Source organism: Arachis hypogaea, chromosome 5 (assembly GCF_003086295.3).
Source record: "Arachis hypogaea cultivar Tifrunner chromosome 5, arahy.Tifrunner.gnm2.J5K5, whole genome shotgun sequence".
In the NCBI taxonomy this organism is placed as follows: domain Eukaryota; kingdom Viridiplantae; phylum Streptophyta; class Magnoliopsida; order Fabales; family Fabaceae; genus Arachis; species Arachis hypogaea.
Genome location: NC_092040.1, coordinates 27207203 through 27228074, shown reverse-complemented (window position 1 = coordinate 27228074; position 20872 = coordinate 27207203). Strand labels below are relative to the sequence as shown.

Here is a 20872-nt window from a genome sequence, read left to right as displayed (position 1 = left end):
TTGATAAATGAAATATATCTATTGGATAATTTATTTATTTTATTTTTCAAAAAAACAGAAACAATATAGACAAAGGTCATACTATATAATATAATGAAATGATGGAAATAAATGCTTGCTAAATAAGTTTTTACTCTTTAACGAAAAAATAATTAGCAACTAATAACTATAAAACAAAACCAAATTCTTACAAAAGTTATTTTCCAAACAAAATATTAAACATTAACTAAAAAATATAACTATGTCCCCACAAAAATATTATTTTTCAATTTAATGGCCAATGTTCAATCTCTCTACTCAGTGTAATGTTTTTGGGTTTATTTTTTTATTCTCGTGTTTCGTACTCATATAAAATAATGGGCCAACAGTCCATCATCAAGAACGGAACTTGGTTAACTCTATTAGAAATGTTGGCTCAGCTTCAAAACCCCCAAGCCACATTTAGGAGAAATTTTTCTGCAAAACCTGCTCCTTTCTAACCACGTGTAGCAACGACATTTAAATAGGAGAATATCTGTATATTGAATTTTTACCGTAGAACGAATCAATTTTAAAATGCGATTATGTTAATCAATAGTGTCAAACCACGCTAATAAGGCACACCATATTTTACAGTGTTGGACACTTGAATTGTTGTCAATAAACTCATATGATCTTATTACGAATGCAAGGCACAGAACATGATGACAAGGCATATATAACATTGACACTTATATTAGACTTTTTAATTTTAAAAAGTATAAGTTAATTTAAAAAAAATTATCTTTAGTGTTTTTAAAAATATTCGAATGATTTAAAAGTTGTTATTGTCTTCTTAATTTATCAAAAATAAAATAAAAAGTTTATATTTTTTAAAAGTACAAATACCTGTTTCAATCAATCAATTTGGTAAAATTATTTATTTATTTATTTATTTTTATTTTAATGCTTGTAATAAATTTTTCTACAACTTCGCCATTATCCTTGACTTCTTAACCTTTTCTCTAAAGAAAAATTTTCCCCTAATATCCTTAATATCATTATCGTTATTTAGCATGTCGAGGCATATATAGTATGTTAATGTCATACATCTACCTATATACGGTTCAAATATAATAAATTTGTTAAATGATTTCACTTTAATAATTGTTGATGACTTGGCTCAACTACAATTAATAGATAATTTATTTATATTTTTTTTGGAGAAAAAAACAGAGATAAAGTAAAAATAATAAGAAAAGTGAAATTGTACTTCACTATCACCAACAGCTTAGAGGCTTACACATATGCACACCCCCATCTCATAATTAATTGCTCTATTTATGATTGATTTTAATTTCTCTACTTATATCAATTTGCTGGCATGCCACTAGATTATAGCGACTCCACTACTCTACTTCACTATCACAATTCACAAGCACTATATTAGCCAAACCACTTTGGTTAATTTCTCTACCCTTCTCATCATATATACCTTATGCTTTTATTTCTCTCTCTCTCTCTCTCTCTCTCTCTCTCTCTCGTTTTTGAACAATGAGGGTCCGAAAAGTGACTTGAACACATGACCTAAGAAGAGTGCAAGACTATACTAAGTTACTAACAAACTGAGATAGCCACAAATAACTCTGGGTATAACATTGTTCATTGTAGTAACAAAATATTAACAGCAGTCAGAGTCTCTATTGTAAAACAAAGTATATTTTATTAACATATGATTAGCATTTCCACTAGACTGAAGGTTGGTTGAATTTTAGCAATCAATGGAAATGTTGCATGTGGAAGACAAGATGGATAAGAGGTGATTGCCAACTATGATCCCTCAACGGGTCACTACCATCGAACTGGCAGCACCTCTACGTACACAAAAGTTCCAACAAGTTAGGCCAATCTTGGTGTTAGTATCAGTGAAAATTAGCTCAATCATTTCAGAGGATGGCTCTTTACATTCCAAAAACAAAGCAATTTGAGTAGCAGGGAAGCAACAACACACTATCTTCCACAGCAATAGGTTGCCTGAAAGGATTTACCTGAACCTACAAGGAGAATTCACAATAATTCATTAGAAGACAGGGTGAGAGAGAGAGAGAGAGAGAGACCAATTACAAGCAGAAAAAGAACTAATAAAAGCTTACAGGCAGTCTAAAAGAGCGATTAATTACATTCTCAATGCAACTTGCTGCAAGATGACAAGCTTCCTCACAATAATCAGTAAAAACGGCTGGGACATCTAGTTTTTCAATTAACTCCTGTTATTTGGACACCAAAATAGAAAAGGAGTAACATAAAACGCACTTCGAATATACCCTAATTGTTGTTTGTTTTAAGTAAGTACAATAATAAAGAGGAAGGTAGAACCTATAACTAACACCAAAATAAAGGATAAGAACATGGTAATGACATACAATACTAGGTAACCAACTTGGATAGGCAGCAATGCCACCATTTGGAGCAATCACTAGATGAGGGGAGGAATCCTGCAAGTATAATGTTAATTAAGAGGAATTTATTGTGTTCAAGTACAGCAACATATTAGAATTCAGGAACAAGCATTTCTCAACATTAGTTTTATATTGGTTCTTATCTAATATTAAATTAGATACCTTAACAATATCTCTATATCGGTCGTGATAGAGTCCATGCCACAGCTGCAATGTTACTGCCGAAGTAATGCCACTCTGTGTTGATAAAATGGCATTTTCACTCGCTGATTTGCAGGTACTCTGGTCTTCATTGGAAGAAGCATACCTGGAAATGCTGATCTTCTCACCATCCCTGTTTACTCGGAGGGATGAAGGACAAATAGTTAGAGCAAATAGTGTCGAGTATCAGCTCATAGAAACATCTATTTACTGATTACAGCAATGCATCAGACCTTTGTGGAGGAATTGCAGGTCCAACAAGTTCAATATGAATATGTACGCCGGGGAAGAGTGCCTGTAGTTCTCCAAATACATCTAGTTGTAGCAATTCTTTCTCAGGTCCTTCCATTAAAAAAAATTGATCATTAATGCTTGAATATGTAGTGTAAAAAAGAATTCATATTTAAATTTGAATGCTTCGAAAAGACGGGGAGTTTTTAAGAAATTATATACCAAGGTAATGTAGGTACAACTTATCACAGACTTCAGGATTCAGGGTTCCAATTCCAACTAGTTGAGCAGCATGATATATTGTAAGTGGCTGAAACAGGCAAAGCATACAATTTAAAAAATAAAAAATAAAAAAGTTATCAAAGATATTGTGGGTTATATCCTTCTTACATCTCTAATTTTATCAGAGGAGGAAACTTTCAATGGTGGTTTCTGCTCTATTAAGTAGTCAACAGAAAACAAATACATTCCGCAAGTTCCAGTTTATAATTTGCAAGGTGAAATTAGAAATTCTTTTCTATTTTAAATATTTTCAAACACTAGTGGGAAAATTGTTTTAAAGGCCCTGCACATTCCATCTAACATTAACTACATCAAAAGATTAGGTCCATTCCCCTTCTTGTACTTCTTTAGTTACAAACAAACTAAAAAAGCCTAATTGTTACATAATCATACCCAGTGAAATGAGATAGACACTTTTGAGAAAGAAAAAAAGAAAGAAAAGGGGCTACACAATCATACCCAGTGAAGCAGCAAAGCAGCAGGTGAGTCCAGTGGAATGCACCTCCAATTATAGTAGTCACTCCAACTATGCAACTGCACCGGAATTTGAGATTCGGGTGCTAAACATTTATATATTGGATTTTATTTTCTTTTCAATTTAATACATATGAGGAACTTGGAATGGAGAAACAAGCTTCAATTGTATTACCATAACAAGGATACAAATTTCTTGGAAGATCCCAACTGTTGTTTAACCTGCCAAGACTAAACTCCTTAGACCAGCTTGTTCTAAGCCAAGTAAATACACCATAATTTCAGAATATGAAGCTTGAAGGAAACAAGAGAACCGTAAACAATCAAATGAAGCAGACGATTCGCCACAACGGCATTCGATCATCCACATCCCCTTTTGATGGATTCCCCTCTTGCTCAAGAAAGAACACCTAGTTTCCTGCTTCAAAAAAATCTGTTGAAAAAGCTAAATTAGCATAAAAAGCATATATGAACACTTTACGGTAACAATGTTTTCTTTGAAGGTTGTTAGAATCAGAAATCACCTGAACTGTAGCTTCTTGAGAGAAAGTGAAAGGAAAATCATTGAGTAAATGCACACTCTCCATCTGTTGCTCTAACCTATCACACTCATGTTTGTGGCTACTCCAGTGTTCAATCTAGGGTTCAAAGAAAAAACGGAGAGATATGAAGAAATTTGTGAAACGCAGAACTATTCAGCGAGCGAAAATATGTTCAAAACTGCGGATCAGAAATTGAGATAGAGAGAGGGACCTGATGAGAGAGAGAGCAATAAGCGACGGCTCCGCAGCGAGCGCAGGGCCTGGTGGCGGCGCCGGTGCAGCGCGTTCTTCCGCTGCCCTTCGCGGCGCACTCCATCTTCTCCTCCGACGTTTCTCTCTGCAATCGGTGCTCATGTGCATCGCGTGTGTGGCCCAGCCCAAGTCTCCAAGCCCACTAGGGCCCATTTCTATGTTATCTCAGACCAAGATTGATTAGTTGAGCAAAGTCCATTATCATTTTCTATAAACGGATTTTTAGTGATAAGATAAAAACAAAATAAAAAAACAACTTGAACGGATTACTTGATTATTTGATTAGTTCATTTATTTGCTTAAACAAATGTTTGAGTTTAAATACTATTTTTAATTATATGTACTAATTTATTAATTAGTAAAAAATTTTTAAATAAAATATATTATAAAAAAAATTTGTTTTCTTTTATCTAAAAGAGTAAAAGATCTATTCAAAGTTCAAACTAATGAATTTGGATCTTATTCTTATCCATAAAATTTTGGGCAAAAAATCCTAATAAGCCACATCAAGAAGGGTGTAACGTAAATACGCCAAATTGAAAATCGTTTTAGCAATAAGCCAGACGCTATTTTTATGTAATTCGAACCAGGGTGATTCGAACTACAAACGTGAGTAAATCGAACCAGGAAGGCTCGAATTAGGGGAAAGGAACTTTGAATGTAATTCGAACTAGGCTAGTTCGAACTATAGGCAAGTGTGCAACGTATGTAATTCGAACCAAGCTGGTTCGAATTACCCTTGGCGTGCTCCTTCATAAATCGAACCAAGGTAGTTCGAATTATGGGTGATTCGGCTATATAAGGAGTTTGAATCACCCTCATTCGAACTGTTATTCCTCCCCCTACCCCACAAAATCTCAGAGAAAATGATCCAGATTCTCTCAGAGGAAGACCTGAACGGAATACTCTACTGATGGGGGACGATCCGGCACGGTTATATCGCTTGGACGGAGTCGCTCATATAGCCAGGGTCATCAACGAGGAGGTTAGTACGGAAATATTTTTGATTCTAGCGGTATTTGTGCCTTAGTGGTTTTGCATGTGGGTTAGATGGTGGTTTATGTTAGTGGTTTATGTAGGTGGTTTATGTGAGGGGATTATGTTGGTGGTTTATATTAGTGGTTTAAGTTAGCGGTTTAAGTTAGTGGTTTATGTTAGTGGTTTAGGACAGTGGTTTATGTTAGTGGTTTAAGTTAGTGGTTTCTGTTAGTGGTTTATGTTGGTGGTTTATGTTAGCGGTTTTTGCGAGTGGTTTATGCAAGCGGTTTATGTTAGTGGTTTAGGGTAGGTGGTTTTCGTTAGTGGTTTTATGTTGGTGATTTGTTTTACTTGTTTGATGGTAGTTGTTTTACGCTAGCTCTTTTATGTAAACCGGTTTAGTTAAGCTGTTTCTTGTTAGTAGATCTCGTTAAGCTGGTTTATGTTAGCGGTTTAGTTGTGCGGTCTATGGGGTTTGTTTTCCAGTTGCTTATCTTTCATGTAATGTTATGCGGTTTTATTTAGCAGAATGGTTTGTTGATGATTTATCGTGCTGCTTACGGTTGTGGTTGGTTTTTAAGCTGGTTCTAACTATGCGGTTCATTTCATGCGCAGCCCCAGCGATGCATTAGGAGCATGCGGCGGCAGCAGGGCATGCGACTTGATGACAGATACGTTCCGTACTTGCAGATGGCAGGTCTATACCATCTTGCAAGGTTGAACGACCGATGGTTTCGGCTAGACGAGGCCCTTGTCAGTGCATTCGTGGAGCGATGGCGTCCCGAGACGCACATGTTTCATATGCCGTTCGGAGAGTGCACGATCACACTCCAGGACGTGGCATACCAGCTGGGTTTGCCAGTGGACGGCCGTTACGTGAGCGGGTGCCTGTCAGAGTTCCATATATACATCGAGGGTGGCCGTCCAGCCTGGGTTTGGTTCCAGGAGTTGCTCGGAGTTATACCTCCTCCCAGTCAGATTCAGAAGTACGCAGTGAACTGCAGCTGGTTTCAGGAGACTTTCGGTGAGTGCCCTGAGGATGCAGATGATGACAATGTGCGCCGATATGCCCGTGCGTACATCATGATGTTGTTGGGCACGCAGCTGTTTGCGGACAAGTCCGGGAACCGGATTCACATCAGATGGCTTCCGTACGTAGCGAGCCTGGAGGAGCTGGGTACCTACAGCTGGGGTTCTGCAGCACTAGCTTAGTTGTACCGGTGCATGTGCCGAGTGGCGAACAGACATGTTGTCAAGTTAGCGGGCCCGCTTCAACTACTTTAGTCTTGGATCTTTTGGCGCTTTCCTGGGTTTAGGCCTGCACGATATGAGATGATTAGCTGGCCGTTGGCCTCGAGGTACTATACTAGGCCTTCTCTATTTCAATTTGACATACATAAATGTGTATTCATTAATAGTCTATTGCATAATCTAAACACATATTTTAGTAGATGTAACACATGTGTATGGTGCAGATGGTCAGGTTACAACCCTTCCGGGAGCGAGAAAGGTCCTAGAGTGCAGATGTGGAGGCTCAGGATAGACCGATTACAGGACAGGGAGGTGAGTATGCTAGTTAACAAGTGTCCTTTTATAATCAAACTTTTCGAGTTGTGTCCTACAGTTGCCCTGACAAGGGTGAGTTCCTTGTGCAGTTTATATGGATGCCGTATAGTAGCCCCGACGTACTTCAGGTTGTGCATCCAGAGGTTTTGGAGCCTCGGCATATGGCGTTGTGGCGCTCTGTGACCGCGCTGATCTACTTTGCTGGCATAGAGTGGCATCAGATAGATCGTGTTCTTCCGCAGTTTGGAGGGGTACAGCCCCCTCCACATCCCGCCCTGAACATCGACTTTCTGATGTCCAAGGACAGGAGAGGCGGCGATCGATGGTTCCCGTCTTATTTGCAGAAGTGGCATCTCCACTGGGACTCTCGTCAGGAGAGTGTGCTGAGGTTCGACGTTGTTGCCGACCCCGGACCGTCGCATGAGTTCCTTGAGTGGTGGAGTCAGCATGGGAAGAGGTTCTTGTCTCCAGACACGCAGCTGGGGGATCCGAGAGCAGCTCCGATTCCAGTTGAGGCCTCACAGCGGGGTCCGGGGTGAGTTCCTGACATGGATCGTCCTGAGGACGTGCCGGACAGGCGTAGGGTTGAGAGGAGGATGGGTGTGGGGACACGGCGGAGCCAGCGTGAGTGGAGGTGGCCTGACCATGGGGACGACGATGACGATCAGCATGGGCACGTTGGCGGGGGTGGTTCAGGGGCTGTTGCAGCTGCTGGTACTAGCACACACGATGGCGGTCATGGAGGTGAGTGGTATGGTACAGGGATGGGTGACGGGGCTGACACATGTGACGCTGGACTTGGATCGGGCCCTCTTGGACATTACTTCGTTGGTGTGCTAGCCGATGACCAGCCTGAGCAGGGGGGTACACCTTGGCGCATCTCGGGATCACAGTGGTCAGACTTTATTGGGTCAGACACGCTTGTTGGGGACTTCGGGAGTCCACGCTTCCTAGAGGAGATCACCGCCATCATGCAGGGGGACGTGACTCCCCGCAGTGGTGGTCAGACCTTAGGCACACAGGCCCCGTTAGATGTTGATCTGAATGAGCCTCCATCCTCATCCGCTGGTCACCAGTTCTGTCTCGGAGGTACCCCTCTATCCGCCTTCACCGCTGTATCAGAGTCTGTCACAGGGCCGTCGGCGGCACCCCTGCATGTTGCGCCACCTGCACAGCCTGCCCCACAGGAGGATGGGGATGACATCGAGGATGAGGAGCCGTTTATCCGCCGAAGTCAGAGGGCACGGGTAGCCCGTCGCTGTGGTACTGGCTCGCATCTGTTTAGATGATTCACGTTTCATGTATTATGTTCCCTAAGGTTCAATCATGTATGATAGTGATATGTACTTTTCTTGTTATGTTATAGTCTGTTTACCTATGTTATTTGTTATTTGTGTTGTGGGACATTGACTATTTAGAATCATTGAATCATGAAACAGTTTAGTGTTTATTTTTACTTATTAAATTTTGCATCTACGGAACATGTAGCAGTACTCATAATGAAAGAAAACATATTCATTACTACTTGCAACAATCAAAGTACAATGTATAAAGATCAACCAGTTACATACGTGCTCAAACATTGCATCTAACAGGAAAACTTAAATGTAAATAATACTAACACTAACAACATGCCCACTAATGGCGCCCTGTTTGAGACGATCCTCCAACCTGTGGGCAACTACGTCGTGAGTGTCCGGGTTGGCGACATAGGCCGCACCTCTTTGGCCGATTCGGATCTGTCTCGTCCATATTCGTCCGTATCCTAGTGGATATAGGACGACCCTCTCTCGCACGCCTCTTGTTAGGGTCCGAAATCACCGTGGGCCCGTCGTAAGGTGGCCAGAAGCCCTCCGGGATCGGAAGTGTGAATCCCATCCGATACACACTGAACACCGAGCTAATCTGATAGACGCTGTGAACGTAAGAGGTCCAGGTGACCCGTGAGTAGGCACAGCATGCAAGTGCGTGCTGACACGGGAAATGAAGAGCCTGGAAGTACCCGCAGTCACATGTCCGAGAGGCAAGTGATACTCTGTAAGTACCCAAGGAGAAAGAACCAGTCGGAGTGGTCTCTGCTACGGTGAACTCGGAGTTATCCCAGTCATACAACGTGACCGTGAAACACCTGGCCGTCTTCAAGTTGGCCTTAATACACTTCACCAAATGTTGACTGAATTGTTGTTCGGTTCCCATCTGGGCCTCAGCCTCTCTCCCCTTGCGAACAAAGAGTTCCGCAAGCCTACCATATGTTGCCTTCACCAGGGATGCTACAGGGAGATTTCTGACCCCCTTGAGGATTGAGTTCACACACTCGGAGATGTTCGTCATCATGTGACCGAATCTCCGCCCCTCATCACGATGCTGAGTCCACAAGGAGTAATCAATCCGATTCGCCCACTCACACATCGCCGGATCTTCAAATCGCAGAATATCAAACCAATAATCAAATTCAACCTCGGTCTTCGCATACGCCGCATTCACTAGAAGCCTCCTAGCGTCTTTTCCCTTGAAGGTAAGGGCAAAATTAGCCGCTACGTGTCGTATGCAGAATGCACGGTACGCAGATGGCGGTAACCAACCTCCGTCAGGGGCCTCAAGCGCAACCTTGATGCCGTTGTGCCTGTTCGATATAACCAGCAGACTGGGCTGCGGGGTCACGTGCTGTCGAAGGTGCGAGAGAAAGAATGTCCAGGACTCCGCATTCTCACCCTCTACTAGTGCGAATGCGACAGGTAGAATGTTGGAGTTCCCGTCCTGTGCAATCGCGATGAGCAACGTTCCCCCATACTTCCCATACAGATGTGTGCCGTCAATGCTGACTAGCGGCTTGCAATGACGGAATGCCTCGATGCACGGCGGGAAAGTCCAAAAAAGTCTGTGGAAGTACGCTTGAGACTCGTCCACGTGTCCTCCAACTAAACCGGGCTCGTCTTAAGGACCGCAACACTACCAGGCATCGTCAGCTGGACACCCAACACCCACCTAGGTATGTCGTTGTATGACTCATCCCAGTCACCGTAGATGAGGGCAATAGCCTTCTGCTTTGCCATCCAAACCCTCCGGTAAGTCGGCCTAAAACCAAAGTGAGCTGCCGTGGCGTTCAGGAGCACCTTTATGCTCACGGATGCGTCAGCCCTAACCATTGGCATAATGAACGCTGAAATCACATGATAATCCAAACTCCTGTGGTCACTGGAGATGGATGTGGCCAGGCAAGTGTGAGGTCCATTGTACCGTTTGACCTCCCAAATGCCCTTGCGCTTTCGGAGACTCAGTCGAATCAACCATGTGCACCCATTCCCAAACTCGGAACACTTGCCCACATACCGGCGGTGATCGGACTCCACCACCTTGTACTGTACCCCTCGCCGGATGCTGTAAGTCTTCACACTTAATAGGGCCTCATCTTTATCCTGGAATTGCTGACCAACCTGGAACTCTGTCAGACCAGCAGTGCCTTCCGCATCTCTAGCTCCAAATCCAACAGCGTGCCCTAAAACCCCCTCATGCCTCATGGCGTCCAGGTCCAATGAGGAAAAATGTGGTGGATACTGTTGTGTGTCAGAGCTAGAACCACCGCCCGGCAATGCAGGCCCAGTCGCTCCAACCTCGTCGCCGCTGTCATCCTCAATCGTATCCAGCTCGACGTCGTCCTCCTCTGCATCACCCAAGACTCCGTCTCCGACGCCAACCGGTGGAACGTCCTGTAAGGCGTTCGGCAGAATATCAAAGGATCCTACCTCGTCGCCTACGCCGTCATTCAGATCAACAGCAAAAGACAGGGAGGCGACAAGTTAGACCGCTGGCTCGTACACTAGGACGGAGGAAGAAGCCACCACAGCCCTGGAACTGGAACCAGCTGCCGTGGCTACATTGGTGGTATTCCAGTTCGAACCTCCTGAGCTAGATACCACATCAACCAGCTTTGCCAGCAATTCTGGTGTCCTCACCTACGGAAACTGCCTCCGACAAAGAAACATGACTTGCAGGTCCTCATCACTACCAATCGTGAGACAATCATACTTCACCGTATCGTGCAGGATCGTGACTGGAATGCGATAGAAAAACTTCTTAACCCGCTTCGCACCTTCCAGGCCAAGTTTCATCAGCACAGATCTAACAAGGTCATCATACCTTGTCGTTGGATTCACGACAATACAGAGAGGATCCTTATCTGTGAACTTCACTCCGGAACGAGTTTTCCTCTTAATGGATCCTCTGTGGTGAACCAGAACAACAAAACTCTCATCACTAGCCATCTTACTCCATCTAATGAGACCAACTCACGTTTAGAACGGTTATATAGAGGTCTCTCTCCAACTAATTCGAACCGGCCCGGTTCGAACTAAGGTTTGTGTAATTCGAACCAGCCCGGTTCGAATTACTAAGGCCAGACTCTCTCTCTATAATTCGAACCTCCCTGGTTCGAATTATGTGCACTCAAGGTTCGAACCGACCTGGTTCGATTTATGAAGAAAATTCAGGTGTAATTCGAACTACACCGGTTCGAACTACTCTCATTTGCAGTTCGAACCATATCGGTTCGAATTATATATATACAAGATCCTGCGCATTATTGAAACGATTTTCAGTTTGGCTTATATACGTCAATTTGAGATGGCATTGGCTTATACTGGTTTTTTGCCCTAAAATTTTAGATGATATTCTACTCATGAAAAGTCGAAAACGTTTAAGATATATAATTGATTAAATCATGTTATTTTTGTCAAAATTAGATCAAATAAATTAATTTGGTCAAAAAATCAGTGAATTACTCCTTAAACCAATCTAAATTAATCTTTTTTTTAATGACTACAATATCTCTATTATAAAAAATGACTAAAATACTTTTATTTTTATTATTATTATATATAAATTTTGAAAACTCTAAATTCTAATCTTTTTCTTCTTTTTTTACCGTCATAGAATTAGAATTTAGAATTCTCAAAATTTAAAATATATATATATATATATATATATATATATATATATATATAATAGAAGTATTTTAATCATTTTCTATAATAGAGTTATTGTAGTCATTTTTTAAAAAAATTAATTTAGACCAATTTAATATTTAATTTACCAATTTTTCACCCAAATCAATTTATCTCTAATTTTGACAAAAATAATATAATTCAATCGATTATATATATTAAATTTTAATTACTAAAAAATATTTTTAAAAAAATATTTTAAACGTCTTTATTTGAGTAGCTCCTAAACGTTCAATCGTTAAAATGGTTGGAGTAAGTTAACCAATGTTAGTAAACATTTGGGTCAATATAAATTATAACTCAAAATTCTTAGCAGTAATATTACAAAAATTTTTGTTCCAAACACGATGAATGTGAAAAACTATCAAAGAAATTTATCAAACATTTTTTCTATAAAATATACCAACCATATTATGTATACACCAAATAAAATGGGTAGGATGTCATTCGGTTGAAGCACCTTACTATAATGGAAATTACTAAGAGCACCATGCCTCGCAAGCTCGCCCGAGCACATGTCTGCATATCCTGAAACTAGACTGAATCGAACCAAAAATATTTAAACCATTTCGTTCCTCCTTGAAGGCCAAAAATTAATGAATAAATAAATAAATAGAGGTTTATATCATTACCCGGCCCAAAAATAAAAAGAATAGAGGTTTTCTTATGTACATATATTTGTGTTTTGTTTCAACTAAGTTCCTGGCCGCCCTTATCATAACTTTATTAAACAGAATACTTTAAACCATTCCATTTTACGAAAGTTCATTTAGTGGTCCATTTATATTCCTAATCCTAGTAAACATTGGGTGTTTCTGTTTTAATATATTATAGCAGGCATATCCTTGAATTCCCACCTTCTGTGTCCCGTATCTCTTTTTTGCTGTTTGAAAAGATGAAACGATGCACCAACTTTTTTCTCCCTTTCTTTCTTGTTCTTTTCTTACTCTGATTTTACGTTCCAAACAAAATAAAATGCTTTGATTACCTCTTTGGTAAAGTGAGATCCAAAGTTCATAATGCTATAGTACTAGTGCAAGCAAATAATAAAAAGATACCCCATATATATCACACTCAATATATTGAGGGGAAAAATAAAGGAGATGCCAAATCTTGAGTGAACAAATAAAAAAAAAAAAGTATTCGGTGGAAATTCTTTTGTTTTTCCCCCTCCCTTTAGACCACTTTACAAAAGGTAATAGTGTTGCTAATTGTTATTATATATATATATATATATATATATATATATATATATATATATATGTATATATATATATAGCATATAAGAGTCCATGCATGATTCTATTGAATATTTGAAAGTAGAAATTATTGATCGGGTCTAATCCAAATAGTAGGTTCGGTTGGTCGGGCATAATATGTATTCAATTAATGTAGTATAGCATAGATATAGGTTGTCGAGGAGTTATGATACCTATACTTTCTCATTAGCTAATTTACTGCCAAACATAATTGAGATAGTTAACAATGAACAACTTCAAATTTTATAAAAGCTTGAGTTTGATTCTTGTGATTGATATGTGAAAGACATTATTTTTGCAATGATAATGTATATATTTATATAAGCATTAAAATTTTTATAAAGAGCAATGCTAGGGGCCAGCAATTTTTGTGATTGTTAGCCATCAATTAACCATCAATGATGATTTGATGGTGTGAGATTGGTGTGAAATTTCATCCAATGGCTCTCCTTCTTCTGCTGATTACATGTTGGCCAACATTCAATAAAACTGCTGGCCCCTAGACTTTTCCTTTTATAAATATGTATATCTTAAACCTAAAGTTAGATAGAAACATGTGTATTTATCTAATTGTTTAGATTTTTCTCAATGGATTCAACAGATTAATCATTGCTCAGTAAATATTTAAATTGATCTCAGAAAAATTTAAAATTAAATATTTTGATCTTTAAAAATTTTTGTTATTCTAAAAGCCTTTGAGACCTAAAGTAATTAATTTATTTTATAATGATATTTTTTGAAAACCTAATAATTCGACTCATAATAAATTTTTTTAAGAGTTATTTCTCTAACATGTATATTAAAAATTTTATTGAAAGCAACAAAAAAAATTAATATGCCTGATCGAAGTAATTCTTAGAGACTTTTAGAATAATAAAAGTTTATTAAAAGACCAAAGTATCTAACTTAAAATTCATGGAAAACTAATTTGGATTTTACTTTTCATCTTTCAAAATGCTAAAGATAATTTCATGGCATTGTAGATACAAATTATATTCACTTATATATGTAAATTATATGCTTTATGTATATAAAATATCTGTAAATATAGGTATAAATTATTATTGTCAAACTACTAGTCCAAAACAAAATTATTTACTTTACATGTAACACTGTTGTTTGAATATTGCTTAGGCTTCTATTTGAGAAGAGGCATTTACATGAAAGCATGCTAGATACAAAAATAATTTAAAAAGAGAACTTTTTTGGAAAAAAAAATAGAGATGAAGACAAATTATTGATTAATTATTGGAAAAGTAATAATTTCCAAATATTTTCGATGTAAAAACCATTCATGTAGGTGAATAAAAATAGCCAATTAAATTTCCTAACCTTAGCACTCATCAACAACAGCCCCATCTTCCAAAATTAAGTTCCTAAAGGACAAAAGCAGATGAACTTGACCTATTCAACAGTGTAGTGTACAGTACAGTGTAGTGTTGCATGTCCCACAACAATGGATGGATGCAAATAAAGTAAGAAGAGATCGATAAGGGTATAAATTTCTGTGGGCACAATCCTCTCAGATTCTATTTCGACTAATATAGACTGGACCAAACAATTCATATATACAAGAGTAAATTTTATTGTTAATAATAAATAATAAATTTTTAATTTGTTTAAGTCTCTATATTTCTGTTTTCGTAAAAAAGAAAGCGGTAATATGAAGAGTAAAACAAAATTCATGCATGAAGTCTTTCGTAATATATAATAATACATTTGAAATAGTTTAAATAAAATAAATTTAAGCTATTTGTACTAATCTTTTATTATCTCTTAAATATTATTGGTTTTCAAATTTCAACATATCTAGTTATGTCTACCACAGGAGTAGTACTATTTGTGTAGGTTTCCAATAATTAGATTAGTACACAGGTCCTGCAAGGCTGGACTACTCCTGGTCCATTTTCGGTGTGAATTAAACTCTGAAAATTATTTTTGGTGTTTATAAACTTTAATTTCAATCCAAAACAGGGCTCACTTATGTCAAAATTTTACAATTTGTTTTACTGACTTTTCTGATTTCTTGCAAAATACAGTTTTGACTGTTATTTAAGGTTTAAGATTTAAATTTTGAAATTAGGATCAATTCTTTTTATGAGTATTAGTTAACGAAGTGTATTAAAGACAGATATAGAATGAAGTAGAATAAAAAAAAAGTTTTGCAATCATCATATCAGCATGTAAATAAATATTACACTGGTACACCAAATTATAACGAATAACATTTTATAAAATTTCAAAGTATTTGTTTGTAGCCTAAATCTTTACAAAATTTTAAAGACTTAAAATCCAGATATTGGATAACAAAGTGCAAAAAAAAAATAATAAATTTGATATAACCGTTATAAATTGATTATATATTATAATTTGGTTTTGTACGTTATAGATCAGACATTAATATCAATATCATATAAAACGTTCTATATATTTTTATTTGTTATTATCAGCGAGATTTTAACTAATAACATGTAGTGATATATACTCCAATTATAAAAAAGAGTAAGCCTAAAAAAAATAAGACACTGGTCTAAGATTACTTTTTTGAGAAGAGTTCATTATTTACATACTAATTTGAGCGTTAAAGTGCTTTTTGCAAGTATTCACTCTCTTTATTCTTTTTGTAACCGATGTATAACTCATCCCATTTGGAGACTAACTAGAAGACGGTCGCTTGGGGACAGGCTATATCAAAGTCAGGTCACACAAGAATAATTGGCGTTCACCATGAAGCCGAGGATTTAAACTTACTTTGAGCTCCAATTAGCGTGCAACCATGGCTGATTAACTTCCTCCAACACCTCTGAACTTCTTAGGATGGTAATAGAATTATAACAGATTAATCAGCGCATGACAACAAAAGATCAAAGAATGGCAATCAGATAGCCAAGTTTACCAATGCTCGAATAACTCACAACAATAATAATCAAGAAGAGGAGGAACAATCAGATGAAGAAAAAGAAATTGAACCTGATCCAACCATATTTCTGAAACTCAGAGCAGGGGGGAGATCAGCCAGCAAATCAAGTAGACTTAGTAAACATAGCTGAACCATTTACTGTAGATGTCATGAATTTTCAATTTCCTAGAAACTTTGATTTACCAATGACGTTAACCCCTCATGGTGGTCTGGACGATCCAAAAAGCACGTCAAAAAATTTTGTTCCACAATGCTAGTGAACGGTGCTTCTAATATTATTTTATGTTGTTGTTTTCTTACCTTTTTAGATGGTCTTACACTTGATTGATTTTCTTCTTTATCTGCACAATCTGTTTCATGTTTTCAAAAATTATTTAAGCTTTTTGAAGATCAATTTGCTGCATCTTCAACAAGGTCATATGGATAAGTACATCGGTGGCCATATTCAAAGGTGCACAGGACATTCCACTGACCATTCTTCAGCAGCACATGATTCTCGAGATAAAGATAAAAGTGTCATCATTCAACTTGGTGAATCTCGTGGCATCATTAATTGTATATCTGGAAGTTTGCTGGTGGAGGTATCATCAATTCTGCTTAAAAGCGAACATACCGAGCTATGCTTTCGGTAGAAGGAGCTAGTAGTTTCACTCAACTCCCCCTACTGTTTTGGAAATGGTATTCAAACCATCTAATTTCCAAACAACAACAACAACAACCAATTTATATGATTGAGTGGTAATATATGTTTGGTTGGGCGCTATTAAATCGATAAAAAAAAAGTTTCAATGAAAAAAGATCATTTTTTAGTATGTTTGGTAAATTTCTAATAGTCAAAGTAAAAACACTAGAAAAATAAAATAAAAAATATCTTTTTTGAGAAGCTACAATTTATATTTTTTAAAAGAACTTTTTTTCTTAAAAAAAGATGTTTTTCACATAATAAATAAACAAAATAGTATTTTTATCTTATTTTACCCAAACATAATTGATAGATAAAAAAATCTTTTTACATGAGATATCCAAACATAAAGTTAATTTTTATTTTTGTAAAAGATTTTTAAAAAAAATATCATTAAAAAAGATCTTTTCTGAAAATGGCATCCAAACAAGCCCTATATATACAACTAGGGGATTTGATTGTTCGTAAAGTCATTTTAGATCCTGAAAACAATGTAGATGTTCTTTTTTATTTTATAATTCAGAAGATAAAATTAAGCAATCACATCTTACGACCTTCTTCTTTTTCAACTTAGTGGGCTTCTGAAGTGAGTGTGTTCCTATTTTAAAATCTTTGTGGTTACAAACCACACTGGGTGAGCATCTTTTAGCTAAAACTTTGAATATTCAATATCTTATTATTGACTGTTATAGCCCTTATAATTTAATACTTGGTCATCATTTCTTAAATCAATTTGGTGTCATAATTTTTACAATTCCTTAGTGTTAAGTTTCATGTGCAAAATGATGTTATTGCTTCTATTCAAAGTGATCACCATGAAGCTTGGCACTGCTACAATGCTAATTTTAGAACATATATTCAAGTCGAGCTATAGATTCACACATCAATGCAGTTCATAACTCGGTTGATCTTTCACAATTAGCCGAGTTAGATCCAAGGGCCGAATTGCAAGAAAATCAACTCCAATGGAAGAATTACAGAAATTATCCTTAACTAATTATCCAAATAAATTTACTTATGTAGGGGCAATTTTGTAGGAAAATGAGAAAGATAAGTTCGGACAGTTTTTTTAAAAAAATGTCAATTTGTTTGATTGGACTACTGTAAATATGCCTAGCATATATCCATATGTTATTTGTCATAAGTTGGCTTTGAATCCTTCCGTCAAACCTATAGCTCAGAAAATGCGTAATCTTGGTGCTGATAAATGACAAGCATCTTTAGAGGAAACCAAAAAATTTATTAATGCCTACTTTATACGCGAGATCAAATTTACTACTTGGTTAGATAATGTAGTTATGGTAAAGAAACATAATGGTAAATAACGTGTGTGTTGATTTTATTGATTTAAACAAAGTTTGTCCTAAAAATACACACCCTTTACTCTCAATTGATGCTTTAGTTGATAATGCTTCTGGTTTATTAATATTTTTTAATATAATAATAACTGTTATTATTAATATATTATTAACAGACAATTATTTTTAAAAACTTTATTATTATTATTATTATTATTATTATTATTATTATCATCGTGAGTAATGTCGTCGTCGTTATTATTGTTGTTGTTGTTATTATACTGTTAATTATCAACTATGAATATTATTGTTATTATTATTATATTATTATTATATTGTTATTATTAAGAATTTATTATTATCATTATTATTGTGATAATTTTTAAGAAAAGTATTAATATTTATTAATGTTATTGTTAACATTAATTATAATTATGAAGTGATATTAATAATTATCATTTTTCTTTTTCATTTGGTAGAGAATTACATCGCTTCTTTTGGTCGGGATCCCGGTCCGCACGATCACGTCTTGGGTAAGGTAAATCTTGGGTAGGTCCGGCGGTGTAGAGACACCGAACGGTGTGACACGCAGGAGTCCATTGAGCGGTACATTCAGGCTCACATTTTCTGGATGTTCAGAACGGTTGTGTTTATGGATAAGTCTACCACTTCATTAAACTCAAAGTTTCTACCTCTACTTCGAGATTTTCACTGAATTATACTATACAGTTGGAGGGCAGCCAATCTGGCACATCTATACAGATTGTTGTGTCATGCATCACGATACAACTGTAAAGAGATGGATGGGTCACTCATACTACTTTTTGTTTGGGCATGGGACCGTATGCTGTTCCTGGCACTTATTCCTCACGATCTACCCGTCGATGTTGGTGTTCCACTTGCGCGACGATATTATTTTTTACTGTTATTATTATTATTATTATTATTATTATTATTATTATTATTATTATTATTATTATTATTATTATTATTATTGTTGTTGTTGTTGTTGTTGTTATTGTTGTTGTTATTATTTTTGTTGTTATTGTTATTGTTGTTGTTGTTGTTGTTGTTGTTGTTGTTGTTGTTGTTGTTGTTGTTGTTGTTGCAATAATTCTAATCTAGTTTAGGTGGAGTCATTGGCGCCGGTATACAATATATACACGGAAGTCTACGGCGCATTTTAGGCAAGGACTCGATGACATGGGAGTCAACGATGTAAGTTTTAACCATTTATGTTAGACTTCTTATTTAGAATAATAATTTTACTAATCGGTCTCGTGGTTACTAATGTGTAGTTTATATGGCGGCCGTATATGGGAGTAAGGGTTCTGGACTACCTCGCAGTAAATTTGTTTATGTGCTCCACAAAGTCGCCATTAGTATCATTTGAGGGTATAGAGTGGCACCCGGCAGACCGAGTTAGACAACAGTTTGAGCTGCAACAACTTCCACCAGACCTGGCATTCAAGATTGGTCGTGATCATTGGAAGTGGTTGACAGGTCTACAGAACCATGACTGGAGAGATAGGAATAGTTAATGGGTTAACTTGTGGATATCTAGCCGCTATAACACACTGCAGCTAGGGGACGAGATTGTCGACTTTCATCCTCTCTCGGTGTACTACGAGTGGTACACACAACAGTACGGGCATAACCTACAACAGTCAAATAGAGTTGCAGGTGAAGAGGTCGACGCGAATGAATCACAGGAATAATAGGAAGAACCAGTTGGCCCTCAGCAGCAAGTTCTCCCTCATGAGCAGCAGTTTTAGATGTCAGGTCATGAGTACTAGTATCAGGCACCGGGCTATGACCAAGGGTTTTAGGTATCATTAAGGTTTATTATCATTAATGTTACCGTTATTAATAATTATTGATCCTGTTATTAATTATTATTATTCAGGTTGATTAATTATTATTAACTATTACTAATTATTATCTAAGTTCTGGCATATGAGCACTACTTTCAGGCCCCGGCATATGCCCAGCAATTTCAGGCACAGGCCTACGGCCAACAACAATTTCCGATATATGAGCAACAACAGCAGTGTTCGGCATATGAGCAGTAACAACTGTACATACTAGAACCACAACCACATTAGGTAGCAGAACCTTACATACCACAAATGGTAATTCTAGTCGATGGTCAATTCAGTCAGTTGGCTGGAATTGATTCCATCAGCTTCTCTCAAGTCCTAAGAGACACAGATTATCTATTTTTGATGCCAGAGAAGCAAGGGCCTGGTGCATCTGAGAAGTCTGTTGGTCGTCGCGCCACATCAGGTCATGCTAGTGACTTCTCGATGAATCGATCACCGGATCATGTAGATCCTTACTGTCCTTTCGCACCACCACGTACCGAGTTGTTCGATTTGAATGAATACCCGCAAGAGGAAGAGGGATTTTTGAGACACGACCTTTAGCACGAGTATGATTATGGTGGAGCGAGTGTGGTGCACGAAATTCTAATCCCAATCTCAAAATCTTAAAGTGATTTCGTACCACTAACCAGCAAGTGTACTGGGTCGTCCAAGTAATAAACCTTAGTGAGTAAGGGTCGATCCCACAGAGATTGTTGGTATGAAGCAAGCTATGGTCATCTTGTAAATCTCAGTCAGGCGGCTAATAATTGATTATGGATTTTCGAATATTAATAAATAATAAACATAAAATAAAGATAATTAAAATAGGATTGAAATACTTATGTAAATTAATGGTGAGAATTTCAGATAGGCGTATGGAGATACTGTGCCCTTTCTTTTTCTAC

General features: G+C 37.3%; 2 protein-coding genes across 3 annotated transcripts; both read right to left on the bottom strand.

The window, feature by feature from the left end:
* Positions 1 to 1589: 1589 nt before the first annotated feature.
* Positions 1590 to 4581, bottom strand: LOC112801024 (uncharacterized). 2 transcript variants are annotated; one of them, XM_025843527.3, is made up of 11 exons: positions 4359 to 4581; positions 4130 to 4243; positions 3920 to 4038; positions 3781 to 3827; positions 3591 to 3691; positions 3072 to 3159; positions 2852 to 2960; positions 2580 to 2751; positions 2382 to 2453; positions 2112 to 2225; positions 1590 to 2012 (listed from the first exon to the last, which is right to left on the bottom strand). In XM_025843527.3, the coding sequence occupies exons 1-11, from the start codon at positions 4461 to 4463 to the stop codon at positions 1920 to 1922; spliced, it is 1134 nt and encodes a 377-aa protein (XP_025699312.1). In that variant the 5' UTR covers positions 4464 to 4581; the 3' UTR covers positions 1590 to 1919. The 2 variants fall into 2 exon arrangements, with proteins under 2 accessions (XP_025699312.1, XP_025699314.1); XM_025843529.3 differs by having other exon boundaries at positions 2139 to 2225.
* A 4000-nt stretch (positions 4582 to 8581) lies between these two features.
* On the bottom strand, positions 8582 to 19335 carry LOC140184856 (uncharacterized). Its single transcript, XM_072238045.1, has 4 exons — positions 19266 to 19335; positions 10447 to 10694; positions 9233 to 9700; positions 8582 to 9160 (listed from the first exon to the last, which is right to left on the bottom strand). The coding sequence occupies exons 1-4, from the start codon at positions 19333 to 19335 to the stop codon at positions 8582 to 8584; spliced, it is 1365 nt and encodes a 454-aa protein (XP_072094146.1).
* Between the last annotated feature and the right edge of the window lie 1537 nt (positions 19336 to 20872).